Source organism: Protopterus annectens, chromosome 6.part0 (genome assembly GCF_019279795.1).
Source record: "Protopterus annectens isolate FY-2018-M chromosome 6.part0, PAN1.0, whole genome shotgun sequence".
Lineage (NCBI taxonomy): Eukaryota > Metazoa > Chordata > Ceratodontiformes > Protopteridae > Protopterus > Protopterus annectens.
The window spans coordinates 699793338-699819327 of NC_056737.1; the positions used below are offsets into that span (position 1 = coordinate 699793338).

Below are 25990 nucleotides of genomic sequence, written 5' to 3' on the forward strand. Positions count from 1 at the left end.
AGTTTTGGGAGTGTAATGAGTTGGCAGACTTTAAAAAAATCCCTACAGAGTACTCTGTCAGGAATACTGTGTGAGCAAATGTGTGTAACTGAGTAAATTATTTTTTGAGCTGGGATACAGGATCTGAATTGTCTAGATACAGTAAAGTCTTGTTAAGTTTAATTCTGGTGGCTGCCAAAAAAAGTTACTAGAAAATGGAAATCAAAATCTAAATCAACTATGCTTGACCTGGGGAATATTTTAACAGAGATAAAAGACAGGAAGTGGGAACTTTAGAAAATGGTATGAGTAAATTGCATAGAAAAAAAATTGAAATTGTAGGAACAACAAATACGGAAAAATCTTTTAGAGGAGGAATGAGGTTTATGAGATGGCAGGAAATGAATAATTTATGTACTGTTGGTTAGATTATACATCACATATATTTCTATATATCCTATAATGTTTGTGAATGTAAACGTGTTAATATGGTTTGATTACTTTTATACAAATTTAAGTTTGCCTGTATATATATAAAATCGAAATGTCGACTGTAGGCAATGTCGAACACTGTTTCCACAACAACATCCAAAGGATCACTCAATGGCTAATGGAATAATAACAGCAGGTTTATTGGTAAGTGCTTCCATGATGTAGATACACCACTTCATCAGACCTATACCTGACACAACAAATTGTGCTTATATACTCAGTTAATTTAAAAACAACCAATCATATTCAACATCAGCAGTTATACATCCCTTACTTAAAGAGATACATCAAAAAACTGAAACAATCAAAAAATATATATAAAAAACATAAAAAGCTAACTTTTTTTAAAAATTATTATAACATTTACATTGTCAAAACTTAATATTAAAAGGTTAGTATTTACACTAACTGTAGCAGACTCATCATCATCATCATCATCTTCTTTCAGCTGTTACCATTAGGGGTCGCCACAGCGGATCACCTGTTTCCATTTTTTCCTGTCCTCTGCATCTTGCTCTGTCACACCAACCACCTGCATGTCCTCTCTCACCACATCCATAAACCTTATCTTAGGCCTTCCTCTTTGCCTAATACCTGGTAGCTTCATCCTTAGCATCTTTTTCCCAATATACTCAGCATCCCTTCTCAGCACATGTCCAAACCAACGTAATCTTGCCTCTCTGGCTTTATCTCCAAATCTTCCAACTTGGGCTGACCCTCTAATATACTTATTCATAATCCTGTCCACCCTCGTCACACCCAGTGTAAATCTTAACATCTTTAACTCTGCCACATCTAGCTCAAACTCCTGCCTTTTTGTCAATGCCACTGTCTCCAACCCATATAACATAGCTGGTCTCACTACCCTCTTGTAGACCTTCCCTTTCACTCTTACAGGTACTCGTCTGTCACAAATCACTCCTGACACTCTTCTCCACCCACTCCATCCTGCCTGTACTCTCTTCTTCACCTCTCTTCCACACTCACCGTTACTCTGAACTATTGACCCCAAGTATTTAAACTCATCCACCTTCGCCACCTCCACTCCTTTCATCCTCACCATTCCTCCATCCTCCCTCTCATTCACACACATATATTCTGTCTTAGTTCTGCTGACCTTCATTCCTCTTCTCTCTAGAACATATCCCCATCTCTCCAGGGTCTCCTCCACCTGTTCCCTACTCTCACTACAGATCACAATGTCATCTGCAAACATCATAGTCCACCGGGACTCCTGTATGATCTCGTCTGTCAACCTGTCCATCACCATTGCAAATAAGAAAGGGCTCAGAGCTGACCCTTGATGTAACCCCACCTCCACCTTAAACGCATCCATCACTCCCACAGCAGACCTCACCACTGTCACACTACCCTCGTACATATCCTGTACCACTCTTACATACTTCTCTGACACTCCTGACTTCCTCATACAATACCACAACTCCTCTCTAGGCACCCTGTCATATGCTTTCTCTAAGTCTACAAAAACACAATGCAACTCCTTCTGACATTCTCTGTACTTCTCCATCAACACTCTCAGAGCAAACATCGCATCTGTAGTGCTCTTTCCCAGCATGAAACCATACTGCTGATTACTAATCATCACGTCCCTTCTTAACCTACCTTCCACTACTTTTTCCCATAACTTCATGCTGTAACTGATCAATTTAATCCCTCTGTAGTTACTACAGCTCTGCATATCATCCTTATTCTTAAAAATCGGTACCAAAACACTTTTTCTCCATTCCTCAGGCATCCTCTCACTTTCCAAGATTTCATTAAACAATCTGGTTAAAAACTCCACTGCTCTTTCACCTAAATACCTCCATGCTTCCACGGGTATGTCATCTGGGCCAAAAGCCTTTCCATTCTTCATCCTCTTCATAGCTATCCTTACTTCCTCCTTGCTAATCCATTGTACTTCATGATTCACTATCCCTACATCATCCAACCTTCTCTCCCTCTCATTCTCTTCATTCATCAACCCCTCAAAGTACTCTTTCCATCTCCTCAACACACTCTCCTTGCTTGTGAGTATGTTTCCCTCATTATCCTTTATCACCTTTACCTGCTGCACATCTTTCCTAGCTCGGTCCCTCTAGCTAGCCAATCGGTACAGGTCCTTTTCTCCCTCCTTAGTGTCCAGCCTTTCATACAGACTATGTTTACATAAAAGATCAATTAAATACATTAAATGCTTCAAACTAGTTACTTCCTAGCTAGTGGTCTTGATTTTGTAGGAACAACAATTGTGGAAAAATCTTTTAGAGGAGGAATGAGGTTTATGAGATGGCAGAAACTGAATAATTTATGTAATGTTGCTTAGATTATACATCACATATATTTCTATACATCCTATAATGTTTGTGAATGTAAACGTGTTAATATGGTTTGGTTACTTTTATGCAAATTTGTTTGCCTGTATATATATATATATATATATATATATATATGTATATATATATATATATATATATATATATATATATATATATATATATATATATATACACATATAAGTTTACTATCATTTATTCGAAGTGAAGTCGGTCGACGCCACTTCGTTCGAAAATTGGAATTTCGACTGTAGGCAAAGTCAAACACTGATTTTGCCAAAATACACATCTGCCCCTATCTCAACCCATATTAAAACCTGTCCCTAGGTAGCAGTCGACATGTATTTCGTCAATTCCGGTGTTCGACATTGTGAATTTCGCACAATCTCGGTTGACCATGTGAACAGTCGACCAAGTACATTTTGGATATATATTATAGTAAACTATATATATATATATATATATATATATATATATATATATATACTTGATTTAGTATATAGCATATAAAATATGAAACACAATACTGGTACATCTTAACTGGTGGAAATATTATCCACTTTCTTTGTGGGATATAATTATCATTGTAAGAATGACAATCCTTCTTATTTTGTTTCCAATTTCTTTACTGCATATCAGTTCTGTGGGGTACTACAGATATATTCTTAAGGAAATTAAAATATTTATCTGTGGAAGTGCAAAGAAATTAACAATACCATTCATAGAACTGCAAATGGAAAGAAAAAACAAGTTGATTTGAAGGTGACCCAGCATATTTTGGCAAAACATTGCTTCTTGTGTAACAAAATGAGTCTATCTGGAGTTAAATAATTCTTAATTTGGTGGGAGATGCTAATGTTAAGGCTTTTGCTAAGACTGGAGTGGAAATAATGTATAATAAATGACTGTGCCAGTTTTTTTTTTTTGCATCAGAATAGGCAAGTTGTTCCAAGACTGTTCCATATTTTAGTGGGGTGGCCACAGAAAGCTCCTAGAAATAAGCTGTATCAGTGAATGTAATATTTGTATTAGTCTACAAAAAACATTTGGTAAGCAATTCCAATTTTGAAATTGATCGAGATATACCAGGGTGATGGTGTGGGTGCCAAAAAAAAAGATTAGGATAAGGGACTTGCTTGCTCAAGGTGGAGTTATTATATTTGAAAACGTTAAAATGCCTCAGATGAACGTATTGACAGTTTCTTTTCAATTCTTTTAACTCAGATCTAAGACAGTTTCTTCAAATTGTATAGTAAAATCCCCGTTATATGGGACTCAAGCAACTGACACTTGATTAGCTCATATGCTGGCATATGAGCCAATCAAAAATCACAAAGTGGAGCTACTTCTACTCAATGTGGAACAGCCCACAGTTCCATATTGAGCAGAAGTGGCTCCACTTTGCAATTTTTGATTGGCTCGTATGCCAGTATATGAGACAATCAAAAATGGCAAAGCGGAGCCTCTTCTGTTCAATGCGGATTGCAATCCATAATATGTATATTGTTTCACTTGTTCAAAGCAAAGTTATGCAGTATAAAGTCATTCCAAGGAGTCTTTTCCCCAGGGTTTAAATACCATGTCCTCCACAAACAAGTTGTAGGAAATTTCAGCCAAGCAAACCTCCTCTAGTAACCGTGCCATTCCTCCAGTGGCATGTTAGCATCTTTGTACCTCTGTATGACCTCTTGCAGGTTTCGTTTTGGCATGTCCTTAATCTTATCATCTTCCTCATTACTCTGCATATTCTCTAAAGCATTACTGTCTCTTGTTGTACCAAAAAGAAGTAAACTGATAATTACTCATACCCCTGATTCTTGAATGTCTGGAATTCAAGTCCCCCACATCTTCTACCTCTTGCATTGACTCCCTCTCTCTCTCTCTCTCATAAGATCTGACCACAATAAATCAGGCAATTCAAATTGTACGTTAAGATTCCAACCAACAGCTAGGTGACTAGATTTCCTTCTGACATAATTATCATTTCATTTTTCACATTCTCCATTCCATATAACAACTCCTCTCCCTCTATCTTCAGTATGATATTCCCCACCAACAGCTGCACTCCAGCACATTCTAGAAAAGAATAAGAGAATTTCCAACATATCTTTACTAAATTAGCCCTAATCAGTTTAAATACTGCATCTAGTCTTCATTGAAAACAGGTTGTAAGTACGATGTGAATAAGTAGTCAACAGATTGTAAAGAAAAATTAATAAACAAACAATATTTTTGGAAAGCATCAGCACTTACAGGATTAATACTCATTTTTATGTGAGGCCTGTCCCACTTGGTCTGCTTAGTTTGCTGTATTTTTTACCTGCTAGATATAATGCAGATCCTAGTCAACAAGCAGTTGAAATATTGTTCCACTCTTGACTTTATTAATTATTCCCAACATGATAATCCATCTAATAAAACTATTCTATACTTATAATCAGATGGAAATGAGCATCCACACACTGGCAAACTAAGAACAAAAGAATTGTGTGTGGTGCCGTCAGGACAAATGGAGAACCAGTGGAATGTACAAAAATAAACATGTAATTGTAAGTTTTAAAATCAGTTGTCAAGTATTTACAATTACATATTTATTTTACACATTCCACTGGTTATCCATTTGTCCTGACCACACAACACACAGTTCTTTGGTTATTATTTTATACTTCCCACTCTAACAAGAATGATTACAAATAATCAGACCACGGAGGCCTGTTTGACCAGTTTAAGATACAGATGTGAATTATATAAAGGTGATGCATCCCTGTGATGCCCCACCTCTGATCCAGTAATCAAGGACCCTCAATTCTCACCACTAGCACCAGTGGGGGATGTACACTGGACGGATGACAAGTAAACGCACAGTATTTCCAGATGCAGCTCTCTGTATCAAGTGCAGTTTCTCCTTAAGAGCACACAGAGACCACAGTCAGTCCAGGGCTGGTTTCTCCTTCTTTCTCCAGATCCCCAATAAGAATCCCCACTGGCAGAGCTATAGAGTTGAGATCTCAGATGAGTGGCCAAGTCAAGACCTCCAACACTAAATCTGTCCAACCAGTGCTTCGTGTCCCTGCCCAAGTAGCTTACGCACACTCTCTTTGAGGTTTGATTTATACACAGACACACACCTGGGAAAGGCTGGCACAGGTTTATGAGCTATGCCTCCTTCTGCCCAGACTATAAGGCAGTTTTTACTTTCCCTGGCCAGGTCCTTATCATCTTACTGTGTAATGTTACTGTTAGTAAAAATGGTAGTTTGACCAAGAGCAAGGCCATTAGGAGTGGCCCACATTGTCACCAAATAAATATGCAAGTACTCTCAGAACTTAAATATGTCTCACAAATATCAGCCGCAATGAACTTACAGAGCAAGCAAGGCAGATGTGGTGAGTGGGTCTTCCAGGTGTCAGGTCAAAGAAAATATAGAATACTATCTCTCTCTCTTAGAAACTTCCCATATAATATCTCAAATATTACTGCTGGGATACTTGCAGAATGACATAATTTCTTGTCATCTGACTTCAGTTCCCAGGCTCAAAACAACCATTGATGCCACCTGGTAGCATTTAGCATCTACCTGTGAAAATACATATACCTCAGATCTTTTGGCAAATGGTGGAAGTGATAAAATAGTTTACATCCCTCACATTTAAAGACAATGCAGAAAACTTCTCTAGTATACACATTATGCTCCCTGTTGCACTAAAACTAAAAGATAACATCTTATTTATGGCCCAGCCATAAATTAAGTTTCAACTATTTTCTGAAGTTTTGCAAGCTAACCTCCTGTGCTCCAGTTTCCCCTATTAAAATATATATATTTAAACAGTTACAATAGTGCATATACATTTCTGTTCTTTTCCAGTAGGGTACACTGTGGATACATCTTTAAGCTCAGTACTTTGTAAATTACCTCTTCATCACAAACCATCTTATATGACATACAGTTCTAATACATTTGTAACACAAGCATATGAATCATGTTGATATTCACAAATGACATAATTACTTATAAAATTCCAGATAGTTGGGTTGGCAGTATCTCCTTTTATGACAATACCTTTCAACCTGTTAGCTGAGGAATTGGGGACAAAGCTAAAGATAATAAGGGGACAGATTTTAAAAATTGCTCTTATAATCTTACAATGTTGCTAGAAAAATAGGTTTTGGATTAGCCTGAAACTCAAAATGTCAGTTTTAACTGTCCAAATGTCTGTCATTATTTAATGACTGCAGCCCTCAATGATTTGCTAGAAAACTATACAATTTATGAGGAACAGATCAAAAATATGAGGAAAAATATGCACATTCTGTGAAATTCTGGACAGTCGAGGGGTGTTTGATGATGTAAGACTCTGCAGAAGTAAAGGACAAGTGGCATCATACAGCCTAACTAGTACTTGATATGTGAGGAAGGGGTAGCAGGTTATGTCAACATTTAACAGAGCAGTAATAAAGTGGTTTGCCAATAGCAAAAAGCAGTGTAACATTGAGAAGGGATGGTTGATGAAAGAACTAAGTGGTCACTCTGGGGTTATATATTTGGGGTAGGAGATGAAGGGTGGGTTTATCATGGAAAAAGGAGACATTAGTTTATATGATTAGCTGTACACTAGGCTGGGTAAAGCATATGAATGCAATGAGATGGAAGGATAAGAATGTGGTGAGAAAAGGGAAGGTAGATGAGGAAAAGCTGAAGAGGTTAATTTATGAAATGGTGTGGGATGCATTTGATGTAACAGAAAAAATAGAGATGTCTGGGGAGAAAGGAAAGGAAAGAAAAGTAGCAAATGGAACTAAATGCAGCATAAATTAAACAATGTTATCTGATGCGTTAGGAACAGTGGTAATAATGGCTTACTGTACTGACTTTTCTACAGTGTTATCACATCTTATAATCTTCTCAATAAAGCATTTGCTTTCTATATGGCTTTGTCTAAATCAAATACTGTATTTTGTGAAATACTGCATTAGTCTGCGTAAACATCAAAGAAAAATAATACTGTACATTTCTCAATACAGGTGAAGTCTCAGATGGAAAAAATAGAAAAAAAGGATATGCAGATTGAGCATCTAGAAAAAAAGATTAAACAAATAGAGAAAGAAAAAGAACACCAAATTACATTGGCTGCTGATGCAACTCTCCATGGTCAAACCATTCATAAGTTACAGAAGAAGATTGAAATGCTGCAGGAACAGCTGAGTGAAACAAAAATTTCAAATCAGAATATGAAATCCAAATTTGCTATTGTGAAAGAACTCCAAGTAAGTCTAATTGCATTTGTTGTTAATATTTCTAAGAAAAATACAATGACTTACAATGGATAACATCTAGGTATAACTTTTATAAACATTTAAAAGACTGGAGAATGCCAGAATACAAGCAAAATTAAGCATGTTATGTTATTAACAGATTGTTTAATTGTAGAAACAAATTATTAATGTTGTAGGATTGCAAAATAAAATAAAAAATAAATAAATTTAAAATCAATAACACTGAATTGTAATTGGGTCTCTAGACATAATCAGATTCCTGAATATTTTGAAGAGTGCCATTCAGAAATAGGACTACTGTGTGTTTTGAAAACTGAAAACTTGACAGGTGAATTTGTTGACATTTGTTTCAATAACACAATACAATTTCCTTGTGATTAGAGACCTATTCAAAAAGTTTTGTAATAAATGCAGAGCTTGAGTTTCCTATTTGTGATGATCTATTATAAGCACTCAAGTCCAAAGCTCTCAAAAACCACTGTCTTGAAGCCAGAGAAGTGAATGCCTTGTAGCCCATGCAGGCTGCCACTCAACCTCAAAACTGAAGATGACTTCAGGCAAGTAGCCATTGGAAGGAGCAGGAGGGGGATTTTAGGAGTTATAAAGTGAAAAGGGAGTTGTAGGGTGAGAGGGAAGGGAGTTTTAAGTTTAGGAGTGATTAAGGACTTTAGGTTTAGGAAGTGATCAGGCATTTCAGGATTAGAGAGAGGGAGTGGAATTTATGGTAAGGTAGTGAGAACTCAGGTTGGGAATTGTGTGGGAGTTTTAGTCTTAGAGTTATGGCTCTGGTAGTGCTATACAGTTTTATGAGTTTGGATGCTAGGTAGGCCACTAGAATACAAAAACCTATAGTAGATTTTGTATGTGATACCCATTGAAAAAAGTTGTGTGTCAGCATAAATTATGTAACAGCTTTTTAAAGTTGTTAGTTGTGTGGAACAGGTTAACAGCTTCACGTTTCTGGAAGGGTGATTGAGGAAAAGGGAAGTCTAAATAAGGAGATCAAAGCTAGAATCAGAGGAGTTGCAGTGAACTGACACAAAGTGTAAGGTGTAGTATATGACAGAAAGGTGCCAAATAATCAGAAATGGAAGGTGTACAAAACAATGGTGCAACCAGTACTACTATATGGTACAGAAACCTGGGTAGTAAAGGCAGAGTAGTTGAGGAAGCTAGAGGTGATGGAGATGAAGTGCTTGAGATGGGTGGTAGGATGCATACAGTGAGAAAGATGAAATGAGGACATAAGAAAAGAAGCAAAATTAGCTCCAATTGGAGAAAGGGTCAAAGAGAACAGATTATGGTGGTTCAGGTACATGTGCATAACGGTAGAAGACAATCTGATGAAGAAGATTTGGGACAACAGGAAGAAGGCAGGGGGGGAATGAGGGCATCCATCAAAGTGGTGGATGGATTGTATGGGAAAAGACCTGTAACAGTTAGGCATGAGTACTGAAGAAGAGACTGGTTTTGAACAAAATGAGATGGCAACAGTTGATGCGACATCCTGACCCCATGAAGAACATGGGAAAAAGGGGGTTGATGATGATGATGAGTTGTGCGGACACTCGTGATTACTGTTTGCATGGCAGTGCAGTGTGTGAAAGCTTTTAAAGCCACTGCTCGCCTTCTTATGCAAGTCCTTGATAATGGCTATATGTGTGGCAGAGTACATTTGCTTAGTTTTATAACAGTAAAGATTACAAGTAAGAGTCCTGCTCTAACAAACGTACTATAGCAAGCTTCTTATAAATGAACTTCAGTACAATAAGATTATTTTCCTGTTTTTGAGTGTGAACAGACCACTCTATGTGATGTAAAAATGCAATGAACTTTCAATGCAAAGTGATCAGAAGAAGATATACAGATTGGTCAGACATGACATAAAAAAAAAAAAAAAATACTCAAGATCATGAAAAGTTGAAGATACACTTAATTCAACAGGTCTCACATATAAATGAGCCAAATAAACAATAATTTGTAGTGGGGCCTCATACAGCTGAAGCCTTTTGTAATATTTGAATGCATCTCAGTAGAGCTGGCCTTTGCTAACAGTTTTTGAATGTGTTTGTACTATTAGCAAAAGGCCAGTAGTGTCAAGAGTTCATGCTTAATATGGAAGATCAAACACCTGAATGACAAGCTGACTGCCAGGATCAAACCTGGCCCCTTTTTAATTTTGTTTATGCTGCTGTTTTCTAAGTCAGAAATTAACTTTCATTTGATTTCTGATTTTCTTTTTTAATAAACGAGTTTTCAGTTTTAGTATCTTTAGCAACCTTTATGGTGTTACATGCTAATTTATTTCTGCTTATTGCTGCTTTGATATACACTATAGTTATTTGATCTTTTTAACTCAGTCTGAACCACTGAGCTCTGTTAGTCTGTATTGGAAATTGTATGCTTACCTTGAATTATACCTTTGGATTTATGTTATTTCCTAATCAAGACTGCTGATTTGGTTTTGAAAGTGGGGACTGCGTGTATAATGCTTATAGCTGTTTTGTGGGTATAGCTGCCAGGTGTTTGAAACTTGACCTATATTAATGTGTTTTAGGACAGGATGAAGAAAGTATTGAGGTGACTTGGTCTATCATGGAAGTCATCATTAATATTAAAATTGAAATGTTTGGCTCCCCTTCTGAGGCTCATTGCAAGCTGTTTTTTCCTTTGCTGTTTGGCAGCGTAGTTTATCAAAACTATAGTTTTGATTCACTAGTATCTGATCAGATTCTTATAGATTCTTGCTTGTGTTTTTTGAACTTGACTCTATCACATGGAGAACAAATTATACAATGTTTCAAAATAGATTATGCATGCTGGATGACTATCTCAGTGGTTTTGGGAATATTACAACCAGGAATGAAGAGACTCTACCACAAGGAGAATGTTAATAATTATATTATTTTCTCTGGTCTGTGGAAAGTACAAACATTACTTTTATTTATTTATTATTTTATTTTCTCCGGACAGTAAAAATGTTACTTTTATTTTATATTTGATGACTTAGCTTTTCCAGTAAGGTGATTGCATTGAATAATAATTCATATTTGTTAATACTAATTTAGTTATTATTGTGTTTACTGATTATAAAAGCTTAAATACTTTTTATTCATTCAAATATCATTCATAGTTTTTTCTAGGCTAATGACCACTGTGGTCTTTGCAAGTCTAGTCATGTAACCCCAACCCAGTTTTGTCTGAGTTCATTGGGCAGCCATATGATGGGGTATGTTAATAACAAGGTAGGTAATGTTATGTGAGGGGTATGTTAGTTGAGGATTAATTTACTTACTGTCCATCAGAAACATGTGGGCCAGACCTGAGGAGAATCTATGATTTCCCATTCAATGATCAAGGCTTCTTTTTAATAGGATCAGGGATAAACTCTGCTTCAAGTAGATGGGGAGCTCATTCCATAGCATGGGGACCCTTTGAAACACATTATCTGTCTCTCCACTATGTTTTATTTATGCTGCAGGCAAAGCTCAAATCCTTAGATCTAGTGTTTCTGATGCTGCTTGTATTTTGAGTGTGCAAGAGATCCATCCACCTTGGCTGGCTCTGAGAATGCTTTTTATACTAGGTATAGATCACCTCTCACTATTCTGTGGGAAATTGAGTACAGAGATAGGGTCTTAACACAGTCTGTTTAGGACAGGGTATTCACACCCTGGATTCTACTGGTGAGGAACTTTTGAGTGCATTCCAACTGTTGCAAGTGCCTGGTTAGGTACATGCCAAAGAGGGCATTGCATTCAACGATGGGACTGATAAGGGCTGAGTAGTGTGGCACTGTAACTTCCTTGTATCTGGGTGCCATACCCTTGCTTATGAGTTGTGTGACATAGAATGATTATCTTACTAACTTGGCTAAATGTTGATCCAAGGCCAGATTACTGTTTACATATGCTCCCAGATCTCTATCAGGTCAACTCTTAGAGGTGTTTTATCAATGGAGTAATTAGCTTGGTTGGACGATTTCCTAAAGGGAACTGTAATGCCATTTCATTGTATTGAGTTTTAATCCATGGCTTTGATACCAGTTTTTTATTTTTGTTAGATCCTATTGTAAGATGTTTATGTAAGGGGGGCTATGATAGCCCTAAATTTACTGTTATTCTATATCTGAGTAGTCTCTAGGCTTGTACTGATATTCTTATCACCGGTGGTGTCTGAGATACAGTCAGTATAGTAATGCACATCCTCTCCTCCAGTAAAAGTAAAACTACAAACTGGCCACCAGAAGGCCAGTCAAGCATTGGAATATCTCATGCTTCATACTTAAGTTCAATGAGAAACAAGATGCATTGTAGTCTTTGACTGGACCCATCAATCCACACTTTGAGAAGAAAGCTATCAGGCAATTGGGTTTAAGGTAAGCCTCCATGTTGTTTGAAGAATGGAATTTGGAATGCACTGAATGACGCACCTGAATGATATAGAAAAAAAATAATGCATGCACAGGAAATGGACTATAGGGAGGATTTGTTCCACATTCAAGGTGTCCTGGAATGAACAGAAAAGGCTGACTTTCATTTTGCTGACTTTGTACTTTGTATGCTTGAGCCCTGTTGATTACCATTCATGATTAATTTGCTTGGGAATTAGAAGTGGTCTAGGTGTGTGTGTGTGTGTGTGTGTGTGTGTGTGTGTGTGTGTGTGTGTGTGTGTGTATGTGTGTGTGTGTGTGTGTGTGTGTGTGTGTGTGTGTGTGTGTGTGTGTGTGTGTGTATGTTTTCACCTGCAGTCATTTTTTGTCAAGTGGAAAATGTCAAGGGTGTCTCAATCAAGTTTCTCTTACAGACTGTCCCACTTTTTGAAAGAGCAAAGTTGCTGAGTCCTCTTTTAATGATCAATAAGGTAGAGCAGCTCTGTACATCAGGACTGGGGTCTCTATATAGAGATTACTGCTCTTTCTCTAATTCAGTGCAGTCTCAGCATTGCTATATATGAGTAACTAGGTGTGTGGGGGGTGCAGTCTTTGGTGGGGGATTCATTGGTTTTGTTTCTGCCTGCTGAGTATGTTAGTCATAAGTCAAGATGTCGTGCTTTGACTTATAGGATTTGCAGCAGGTTAGACTTTCTAGTGGGTTCAACTTCAATGAACTTGTGCTCCCTGAGTTGGCTGTTAGAAATAGTTAATCACCAAACCCAGCATTGTGATTAACTTTTAAACACCAATGGGCAACAAGGCAATAAAAAAACTTAGTTTTATTAAGTGATTTTTGTCCTGACAATCCAGGACTTCAGAATACCATATTAAAACAACATCCTGTATTTATAATATTTAAATCACATGACCCTTAATTAATCCAATTACTTAAAAAACTATTATTAAATGCTAATAGTCAACAGGTCCATATGTTTAAACAATGCAAAACCTAAGTGACATGTGTTGTTATTGGCTAGAAACTGTATAAAATATATATAATATATACAATACAAAATATATAAATACAAAAAGATGTGGCAATAAAAATGTAAACTCTCTCTAAAACATACAAGCAATAAACACACTGGGGCTTCACTACTCACCCTACAGTTTGATATATATAAAAAATAATAATATGATGAAAATATATATATATATATATATATATATATATATATATATATATATATATATATATATATATATATATATATATATATATATATATATATATATATAAACCAATACAAAACTTTTTCTACCGTAAAGTCAAAGCTCTGTATCTAAGTATGGGCATAAGATTAATATTGTCATTCAACCCAGGGGGAGTAGTGGCATTAAGCCTAAGTTGCCAAAAAAGTTCCTTCATGCTGAGTCTATTTTCCCAGCCCCCCGGGAGTTCTCTTTATGATTTCTACAATACCAAATAAAACTTATTAAAACTGAAACAACTAATGGAGTGTTTGTATAGAGCATTATTGAGGTTCTCACACTGAATGGCATCTAAATGCTCATACACCTGTTTACGTAGGGTTCTCTCAGTCTTTCCTTCATAAAAGAAATTGCAATCTTGGCAGACAGAAATGTACACTAAACCAGTGCTTCCACAATCTCCTGTTTCTAACTTAATAGTTTCAGGGGGAAGTCCAGCCAAAACCTCATTTCCTACTAGAATGAAGGAACAATATCTACAAGCCTCCCATTTTTTGGTACCTTTTCTTTGACAAAACTTAGAAATAGGATGTTCCTACAAAAATTTCAACTTATGTTCAGTTTTAAAAACAAAATGGGGCCTATCTCCTAAGTTGTTAATAAGGTCCATGTTCGAATGAAACATCACCCAATTTTTAGCTTAAATGACTTTAACTTCTTTACTAAAGCTACATAAATGCAAAACAGCTAGGAACTTCTAACTCTCAAGCAGTGCATGCATAAATACAGAAAAAATTCTTAAACCTCACTATCATGTAGCCTTGCACTATCCTACATCAAACTGCCATTAAAGCAGTTGACAGACTTGTGAGTTGATCAAAAACAGAATTTTTCTGCAGGGGGCAAGCCTACCTGCACCTCCCATTCCCCCCTGTATATATATATATATATATATATATATATATATATATATATATATATACATACATACATACACACACACACACACACACACACACACACACACACACACACACACACACATATTTATATATATATATATATATATATATATATATATATATATATATATATATATATATATATATATATATATAGGTACTTACATATTATCGCAACCAGATTTTTCACAGCAATACCGGCTGGTTGACGATCAGGCAATATGTTCGTTAATATTTGTAGTAGATAAGCATGGTATACCAGACTTTTTCTGTTCTCATAAACAGTTTCCAACACATAATGTTGGATCTCAAAGCATACTCAGCATACTAAGAGGGATGATCTGTCTCATATGTTCTGGCAGTAGCATATTTGTTCATATGCATCTACAGTAATGATATGGTAGCTGTGTCTTGGTTCTATGTGCCATCTGATTTCTCTTTCTGAGTTCAGTAAATTAAAATATGCTGATGTGTATGACTCATAAAACCTTACAATATTTTTATGATCTTGTGCAGTATGCAAGGGAGGCAGTGACTCGTAAAAGCCTGTTGTCTTACATTACAGCTTTTTGCAACTGAGAAGTGCACTCAGGCACAATAAAATGACATTCTGCATGTGTGGTCTATTGAAATTAGGCACTTGCATGTCACAGAATGCTAAAATGCTTTGAAAATTGTGTAGTATAGCGAATCATATAAGCGCATATTGCACAATGTCCAAGCAGAAAGAGTAGGTGTACACAGCTATTACTTGTTTGTATCACTCACTTCAGTGTGGGAAGTTAACTGTATGTCATGATACACTGTTAATTGAGCAGAACAATTTAGTAACTACATTGCTCAACACTCTCAGCACTATGTGATTATATTCTGATCTATCTAGTGGCCATCTACAGTTATTTTTAGTGCTCAGATGGTTGATTCATAAAAGTTTACCAGAAAATGTAATTAGTGTTATGTTAATTATGTGTGTGCTTCTGAGTCCCATTTTTGCTGAGCACTGCACCTTTGCCAGAAATTTGTAGACAGCTTTGCTGTACCTGGTGAACTACTGTGAAGCCTAGCGTGAGCATAACATGCCTTCATTATTTCATCTGGATAATGTGTGTACTTAACTGTATGCATATACTACATGGTTTTAGATATAATACATCAAATGCTGTTCTTCATGCTGCACTAAATTTTTAAACATTTGAAACAGTCTACTGTCTACAAATTTTTCCTATGCAAGGATGCATCTGTAGTTCATAGGTTCATAGGTACTTACTAGGCTAATGACCACAAGGGCCTTTTTAAGCCTAGTCATGCATCCCAAATCTCTGACAATTTCTAATACCCTTGATAAGTGTAAGCAGAGGTTTGAGAGATGAAATATTTACATGCAGCAGCCGGGAAGATGAACCATTTACAGTTTGCCTGAGTCCATTACAGACATAGGTGCCAAACCAAGGATGAATTTTCTGTTCCCCATTGTCCAAGTTGCACTTGAATTGGGTTAGGAAGGAACTGTGCTTCACATGGATGGGGATCCTGTTCCATAAAGGGGGTAGTCTTTGGGATACATACCTGTCTCTCCAGCATGTCCTATTTATATTAGAGGCAAGGTTTAAGTCTTTAGAACGGCTAATTCTGGTGCTGTTTGTTTTGTGGATATGACAGAAAAAAGTTCAGAAGATTGGATTAACGCCCGGTTTACACCTCAAAGCGACAATGACAAAAAATAGATAAACAGGTTGACCACGGCTGAAAAATCCAAATATACATTCACTTTCAGCAGAATTTTCTTTAATAAAAAACAAGAGTAAGCGCTTTCACGATCTAAAACAGCTGATTGCTTCTTCAGACTCATTAAAGACAGTTAAAGCATTGTTTTTTAAACCAAATATATCCAGTCAAATGATACTTTTCTATGACATCATCTAATTAGTTAACTAATTCAAATACAACAAATATACAAGTAACTACCCTAAACCTTATTAAAAAAATTTGAATATCCTATAATACACATAACATATATAAAAGATTAACACATAAAACCATAAAACAATATTAAACTATTTAGTGTTTTAATGGTCTAGATTTTAAAAAAGGTTTCAGAGAGACAGCATTATTTAATCCAGGGGACTTGTCTGCTTGAAGTAATATAATCCATTTCTGTTCTGCTTCTTCTACCGTGTTCTTTATATCCCCCCCTCTATTATTATTACTTATTGTTTCTATAACCATAAAGTTAAAAATGTGTCTTGTATTCTGTTCCTCTACATGTTTTGCTAAAGCATTTGTGTCTCTTTTGTTGGTTATATCTCTGAGATGTTCAAGAATACGTTCTTTCAAGCATCTATTGGACTTGCCTATATAAAAAGCGTGACATATAGTGCAAAAACCAAGGTAAACTAAATTCTGTGTTCTACAGTCAGCGTAGAAATTAATATCAATAGTGAATTCTAGAGTGGGATGTTTATATGTGGATTTATTATATAGGTACTTACATGCCATACGATTCCTACAAGGAAAGGTCCCTAATCTTTGTGATTGCTTTAGTTGTTTATTAGATGTTGATTTATAGCAAAGTTGCCTTTTTAAAGATTTTTTATTTTTAAAACAAAAGCTAGGTCTGTCTTCTAATACATTCTCTAGCTCAGAATCTGAAAGTAATATGTTCCAATTTTTTTCAATGATATTACAAAACCTTCTAATGTCACTTGAGTAAGTTATAGGAAATCTGACTTTCATATTGGTCGTGTCTTGTATATTTCTGTCTCCCTCTATAGTGTCCGAAAAGAAAGGTTTACATCTGCCATCTCTATTTTCTACTGTAAATTGAATACTATTATCTATATCTTTTTTGTTATAGCCTCTGGCTATGAATTCCTCCTCTAATATTTTTACTCTAGCATTAAGGCCTTCGTTCGTATTATACAGCCGACTTACTCTCATAAACTGTCCTTTTACAACATTCCTATGTACAAATGTAGGATGCATGCTCGATTTATGTACAATATTGTTTCTCCATGTGGGTTTCCTGTACATCCCTGTAGTTATTTCATTTAAATCTATCTTTCTTACTAAGACATCCAAAGATTCTATAGAATCCTTAGAGTATTGACTTGTAAATCTAAGAAACTCAGTAGTATTATGTACATATTCTATCATCCCTTGCAATTCCTCAGTTGTACCTCCCCATAATAAAAAATATCATCTACAAAACGTATGTACCATATAATTTTATCTGCATACATATTATTATTTAACACATATTCATTTTCCCAAGCTGCCAATGCCAAATTGGCGTAGCTGTTTGCACATGCCGTCCCCATCGCTACGCCAATTTTCTGTAAATAGAATTTTCCATTGAACATAAAGACATTGTTTTCTAGTACGATGTCAAGTAGTTCACATATCAAATTGGTTTTTGCATTCTGATAGACCTGCTTCAAGTTCAAAATATCACGTATTCTTTCAATGCCCATTTATTAGGTATTACTGTAAATAATGAGGTAACATCCATAGTTGCAAACATGTAATCTCTATCCAGATTTCTTGTTTTATTATATAGCAATCTCAAGAATGCTTTAGTGTCCCTTAATATGGTATCACATAGGCTAAGGGCTATTTGTAAGTTTTTTTCAACATAAATAGAGATGGCTTCCATTGCCCATCCTTTACTAGAGACAATAAGTCTCATGGGGGGCTGATTAATATGTTTATGAACTTTGGGTAGGCCATAAATAACAGGAATTGTCGGATATTCTATCTGAAAATAATCAAATAGCTCCTCTGATATTTGTTTAGTAATCAACAAATCAAATATATAAACAGATACTCTATCTATTATACCTTTTATTTGTCTCTCATTGATTTGAACATAGGTTTCCGTGTCATTTAAAAGTTCCATCATTTTCTCATAGTAAAATACTTTATCCATTACAACAATACTACCCCCCTTGTCAGCAGGCCTTATCTCAATACTGTGAGATTCTCTTAATTGTGTTAATGCTTCGGTTTCTGATTTATTCAAATTATAAAACATAGATGGAAGATTTTTAGCATAAATTGCTCTAATTTCATTCTCACAAATATTACTGAAAATTTCAACAGTTGGGTGTATTTTTGGAACATATACACTAGGTTGTTTAAAAATGTTTTCAGTTCTATAAGTTCCAGTATTTTTAAAAATAGTTTTCAATGTCAAAGTACGAGAAAATAGTTTCAGTTCTTTTAATACATCTATTAATACTGTTCTTTGTGCCGGAATGAAATTTAAACCCCTGTTCAAAAGAGAAGTTTGTGCATCAGTCAAACAAAGGCTAGATAGATTAATTACCAAGTCTTTTGGTTTCTGCTCCTGGTTGTCATTATGTTGGAAGCATTTCCCCGTTCCTTCTCTTGTCGCGTTCTCCCTCTCCGGTTTTTGCTGCTCGATCTGTCCCTTATAGGTAATGCCTTTTTTAATACAAAAGGAAGAATGGAAGTTTGCGTGGCTTCTCTCTGTTCCAAAAAAACTGACAAATTTAAATTAGTTTCATTTTCCACAGTTCTAATGGAAGTCAGTGAAGAGGTTTCGTTCATGGCTTCGCCATTTTCAGTAGTGGACGGTTCTATATATCCATGTCTGGCGTTGACGTCAGTAGTTTCACCAAAGTCTTTATTTAAAGAAACAGTACCATTTAGATCGAGTGTTCCAGAGACACTCGGTGTATTTGTTCTCTCTGAGGTCTCAGTATTAAAAAGTATTCTCCTGGGCCATGAGAAGACTTCCTTACACTGGAAGTCATTAAGATCACGTTGCAACTTCTTCATCTTAGTATTCTGAAGTCTCTTATCATAGCCTTGTATGTTATTGGCTAATTCATCTAATTTACTTCCTATTACCTCTGCAGGGAAGTTGTTTATCAACTTCCCTTGTAGCTTTTTTATCTCATCTGCTAATTCCTTTCCATGAGGTTTAAAAAATTCAATAAGCAGATGCATATAGTCATAACTAAGCTGCAAGTTCAAATTTTGCCATTTCTGAAGTAAATCAGGATATGTTTCTCCGTATGTTGGCATATTTAATACTCTGAGTCCTCTTGGTACTATCTTATATTTTAATGATGCCTCTAAGTGAAATCTTTGCCACTGTAACCTTTTAAAATTATACATCTTGTTCTCCAAGTCTCTATATGATTCTGTAAATTTTTTATGAGTATCATAATCTATTTGCTCTCTGTCACTCACCGGAAAAAACGGATTTAGCATCAGAGGATTAGAATCTATGGAGAGCAATCCAACAAGTCGTTCACATTGATTCTTTCTGATGTTGTAGTTACCTTCAGCCATGTTCCAGTCTCTAACCACAAATTAAAAATGACAGAAAAAAGTTCAGAAGACTGGATTAATGCCCGGTTTACACCTCAAAGCGACAATGACAAAAAATAGATAAACAGGATGACCACGGCTGAAAAATCCAAATATACGTTCACTTTCAGCAGAATATTCTTTAATAAAAAACAAGAGTAAACGCTTTCACGATCTAAAACAGCTGATCGCTTCTTCAGACTCATTAAAGACAGTTAAAGCATTGCTTTTTAAAACAAATATATCCAATCAGATGATACTTTTCTATGACATCATCTAATTAGTTAACTAATTCAAATACAACAAATATACAAGTAACTACCTTAAACCTTATTAAAAACAATTTGAATATCCTATAATACACATAACATATATAAAAGATTAACACATAAAACCATAAAACAATATTAAACTATTTAGTGTTTTAATGGTCTAGATTTTAAAAAAGGTTTCAGAGAGACAGCAGCCGGGAAGATGAACCATTTACAGTTTGCCTGAGTCCATTACAGACATAGGTGCCAAACCAAGGATGGATTTTCTGTTCCCCATTGTCCAAGTTGCACTTGAATTGGGTTAGGAAGGAACTGTGCTTCACATGGATGGGGATCCTGTTCCATAAAGGGGGTAGTCTTTGGGATACATACCTGTCTCTCCAGCATGTCCTATTTATATTAGAGGCAAGGTTTAAGTCTTTAGAACGGCTAATTCTGGCGCTGTTTGTTTTGTGGATATGCAGGAAGGCCACCAGAGTGGGGTCTGACAATGCACTGTATGCCGGGCATAGATTTTCCCCTCAAAGGTCTAAGGGAGACAGAATACAGGGATAGGGCCTTGAGGCAGTCTGCATCGGATATTTTACTTATACCCTGTATTATTTTAGTGAGGAACCTCTGTGGACGTTCCAGTTGTTGGACATGCTTGGTTAGGTACATACCAAGGGTGGTATTGTACTCAATGATAGGTCTGATGAATGCTGAATGCAGGTGAACAACGACTTCCTTGGACTTAGATGCCATACCTTTATTTATAAGCTGCGCAACATAGAATGATTTCCTCACTGTTGTAGACACATGATGGTCAAAGGCTAGATTACTATATATGTGTGTCCCTAAGTCCCTGACTACTGGTTCAACTCTAAGAGGTGTGTTGTCAATTTGATAGTTACGAGAGGTGGATGACTACTCAAGGATAATATTATGCATTTCCTGGCATTTCATTTTAGTCCAATGCTCTGACACCAGTTGTTTTTGTATTTCAGCCCCTCCTGGACAACATTTGTGTCAGTGTGGGATTCAATGACAGCTCCTAATTTGCAATCATCTGCAAACTTAGTCAGCCAGAAACCACTGACATTGGCTTTGACTTCAGAGAAGTAAATGCCAAAAAGGAGCGGCCCAAGCACTGATCCCTGAGGGACTCCAGTTGTGACTGGCCTCTTTGTCGAGGTGGACTCTGCAATTCTAACTTCCTGGGTCCTGTCTGTGAACCAGTTGGCTATCCACCGGGTGACATATGAATTTGTACCTACCCTCTTGAGTTTGTCAACAATTCCCAAGTGGAGTATTGTGTCAGATGCCTTGACAGGTCAAGGTAGGGAGTGTGAGCCATTTTTCCCTCATCCATTGCTTTGGTTACCTTTTCAAAGAAGTCCACCAGGTTGAGTAGGCATAATCTGCTCTTGATGAAACCAAACTGGGTTGGGTTCAATCTCTGAAAGTTTACTATAGCTCTATTGATCATTTCCATGATAATTATTTCCATTGCTTTACATATAAGACTAGTGAGACTTATGGGGCTGTAGTTTCCAGAGTCTGTAGATGGACCACCTTTGTGCAGAGGGATGACTGTTGTTGTTCTGTATTCGTGAGGCATGAAGCCTGTTTGGAGGCTACAATTAAATAATAATTCCAGAGACCCTGGTCTGTCATGTTTCATGCTATTTAAAAGGTATCCTGAGATATTGTCTGGGCCCATTGATGCAGTGTTCTTGGTCTTAGAGAGAGCATTAAGGACCTGTTCCCTAGTGATAGTAGTGAAATTTATATTTACTGGTATTTCCTGAGGGAAGGTTGAGGGGGAGAGAGGGGTAAAGTTGGAGCTGGATTTATCAGCCAGGAGGTTTGCTATGTCTTCTGGCTCAGTATAGGTGGCTCCATTTACAATAAGCTCTGCACACAATTGTGTATTGCCTTTGAGGTTGCAGACATAGCTAAAGAATGCTTCATGGTTGTCCTTGGCCTGGGAGGCCAAACTTACCTCAAATTTGGCTTTGGTAGACTTTATTTGTACTCTGAATTGTTTGTTTAGTTTGATGAGAGTGCTTTTATCCTGCTGGGTGCTGCACCTCCTAATTTTTGCCATGATTTTCTTCCTTATGTTATACAGCCTACTGATTTTGTAATTCCACCAGGGTGGCTTGTTTTTTGAGTTAGTTCTGTATTTCTTCCTGGTGGGTACAGGTGCCTCTATGCAACTATTAACATACATGTACAGGGTTTATTTGAACAGTGCTGCATAGGCAGCAGTATTCACAGGGTTTATGGGGGTTTGAAATTTTGTCAGGTTATCACTTAATAGCAGGAGTTTAACCTTAGAGAAGTTCCTGAATATTCCAGGTTTATCTGGGGATTTAGGTTGTATTTTCACTTCAAAGGAGAGCATTTTCTGGTCTGACCTTACCATGGAAGACATTACAATAGGAAATGTGCATCACTCTCCTATATTAGTGAGAACCAGATCCAGTATGACTGCACCCCTGGTTGTTGTATTGACTATCTGGTCCAGGGAGTTTGTGCTTACAAAATCCAGGAATCTCTGTGCCTGTGTGTTTGGTGTTGTATAGGATTCACAGTTAATAGTGGGGTAATTAAAATCATCCATGAATATGGTATTGGATTGGATGGTTAGTGTTTCTTATAAGTTTACATATATGTTATGGGTTTCCTGGGTCATAGAGGGGGACCTATAGCTTGCATGGAAGTGGGTGTTGTCTATGGTGATATGAACACCGAGCAGCTCGAGTGCATTGTCCTGTTTGACCAGCATTGAAGTATATTTATTTCTGATGTAAATAGAGACACCTCCAACTTTAATCCTTGCCAGAGAAGTAGCTGTTCTAAATGTGTGGAAGCATTATAACCTTGCACTGTTGGTGTGTTCTCTGTGGCTTTAAACAATGTCTCAGTGACTGCATAGACATCAGCATTCTCTAGGGTGAGGAGTTTTTGTTTAGGCTCCTAGCATGGAGCAGTAATACCTTTAGATTTTCTTGATTTTCATTTACTATGTCAGAAGTACTTTCAGTTTGACATTGCCTGAAAAAGGCATTATGGGGGAAGACAATGATTTAGCTAAAATGCAAAAGCCTAGAGGGGAGAGGTGCAGAACCTCCCTGCCAAAGCAGCATGGTCTGTTAACCATCTCCTTCCTTACCACCCCCACCTTAGAATGACACCAGAAACTAAGCCAATTATTAAAGTCAATTATCTTTTGTTCATATTGTGGCATCATCCTTGGAGAAGGTAACATGATGCTCAGTGCTATGCTCGTACCAGCCTGAGACACATATTCTGAGAGCTCCATGATGTCTCTTGTCATATAGTTTAGGGAGTTACATCTCAGGTCATTTCTCACATGGAGTATGACTGAGTCATATCGGTACTTGTGGTCCAATGACCTAAGTGCATGTGTAATGTGGTGGATCCTAGCCCCTGATAAGCAACTGACCATGACTTTCTCCTTACTCAGCCTGGTGAGAGGGACATCCGTGTGTCTCACAATGGAGTCTCCAATGGCTAGAATGTTGGATTGTGTGGTGGCTTGCCTTATGGGCTTAGAGGTAGAGGCTCCATGAGATGTAGCTCTATGTGTTGATGTAGTTGTTGTTTTGAAAAAGTGCATTTTGGGCTCCTGAGAGTATTTGTTATGTGTACTTCATCTAGGAGGTCTTTGTGGTTTAGGAAGGTTACATTTAAGTGCCTCAGCATATGTGGGTCGATATGTCTACTTTGAATTGTGTGTGATGGGTGCAGCGTGTGTACTACTGACAACTGTATTGACATTGGGAGTACTTTTATATGAGAGCTTTTCCTCCAGTGATATTGTGTAAATACATCTCCCACATACCATGTCAGTTTGTTTGAGAATGAACTAGTTGTCAGTAAACATGAGACAATTTCTACATTGCCTCAGGATGCCCATATCCACCAAGCTGGTAACAGAGACAGTGGGAAAGTTCATATCCATGTCAACAGACCCTTTTTTATTGATTAGACAGTTGGAGTGAGACTATCAGTCAATGTCAGGAGTATCCGGTTTGCGACTATGGGGACTCTGCTTGTCACTGCAAACTAGTTATCCTCTGTGCAACTAGGTATTGGAGAAATTTCAATCATGCTTTTACAGGAAGAATGCCACTCAAGGTGTCTTGAGTCTGTATGGAGCACTGCCAAACACTTGAGGGCAAACTAATACGTAGACCCTGAAAATTTAAGGATGAAGTATTTAGGCAGATAATCTGAAGTTAGAAACAAATCAAGCAGTACTTACTGAAAACAAAGAATTAGTTTGTCAATAATGATGAAAACAGGGGAGTTGCATGAATGTCTACTGCCTGACTACTACTAATGCTCATCTCACCATGGCTTTACTCTGCTGGGATACAATGCTCTTTTGCTTCTTCTGTCACCAGAAGAAAATTTTAGCATCTGTCCCAAGATAAGAAGCAGACCACTGCCTGTTTGGTAATCCACAGTCTTGTTCCAGATGATGCAAGGCTTGTTGTAGCCTTTTCCTGGTAGATGCCTTGAATAGCTACCAGACCAATCAGGAACATTAAGCTGCCTCATGCAACAGAGGAGCTTTTCTAGATGCATTTTGATTAAAAAAATTGATTAGAGGCAAGAATATTACTTATAATTTTGATAGTAATGTAAAAATTCATTGTAATTTCTAGTCAGAAAAAATATGATTAAATAAAAGAATATTACTTCTAAACTTGATACTGGTGCAAATGTCAGTATACTGTCAGAAACTATTTAAGTAACTGAATCTGTCTAATACTACCCATTAATCTTTGTACACTTTTCTCTGATATATTCAGGGAAAAATAAAGCTGTTAAGTAAGCTTTTGCTTGATTGTGAGGTGAAGAGCAGAATATAAAAGTTAATGGTAGTGTTCTTGGAAAAACAGTTTAAACAGCCAAATATATTGGGTAATAATGCTTATGAGAACTTGGTATGATTAAGAGTATACATACTGTATAGATATATAAATATTTACAAATTTTTGCAAACAAAAGTACAAATATTCTTACCATAAGTACAGTGATACTCATAATAATGCCTGAAATTAAATCAGATTGAAGAACAGCACAAATGGTCATGAGGTCCACTGTGAACATGGGCGAAGTCACAGAGAGGTTAATTATTTCAGTGACAATGCTATTTATATTCACTGTTACAACTGATTGCTTCCTCACTGCTTATTGGACTGTAAATATTGCAGTATTCCAAACTTTTCAATATTTAGCATTCTATAACACTGTGTACACAATGTCTTTTTACTTAGGTCTGCTCACTGCCTGTTTCAGTTTTTCTTTTTACTTAGTAATCTAGATCCTGTGGTTTTCATTTCTAATTTGTAGCTATAATGTAAAAATATTATCTAGTCTCTTGTTCATTGAATAATTTGTATGGTATTTTTGATTCTTTCTGATGTAATTTCTTTATTTTTTCTTTTTTTATCTATCTTGTTTTCCTGGAGCTTTTCTCCCCGGGTCTCTGCTGAAAATGAGCTACCAGCCCAGTCAAACACTACCCGGTAAACAAATGTAAATAAATAACTGAAATAAATATGCAGATTTCTTCATGGAAATTTCTAGATTCTTCCAAAGCTGCTTAAAGCATTAATATTGTTAGCAAGTATACTAAAGTAATACGGTTAAGGCTGCTTTTCTCAAGGTCATGTAAAAGAATGCTCAATTTACTGATGATACTTTGCAGAGTTATTCTGATGTTTACTA

General features: G+C 36.5%; 1 protein-coding gene across 1 annotated transcript in view; it reads left to right on the plus strand.

Annotated features, from left to right (window-relative positions):
- The window catches only part of LOC122803879 (coiled-coil domain-containing protein 170-like), a 1585583-nt gene that overhangs the window by 1287262 nt on the left and 272331 nt on the right, over positions 1-25990 (plus strand). The window contains exon 11 of the mRNA XM_044073560.1: positions 7830-8072. Coding sequence (XP_043929495.1) covers positions 7830-8072 — 243 coding nt within the window. The remainder of the gene's footprint in view (positions 1-7829; positions 8073-25990) is intronic.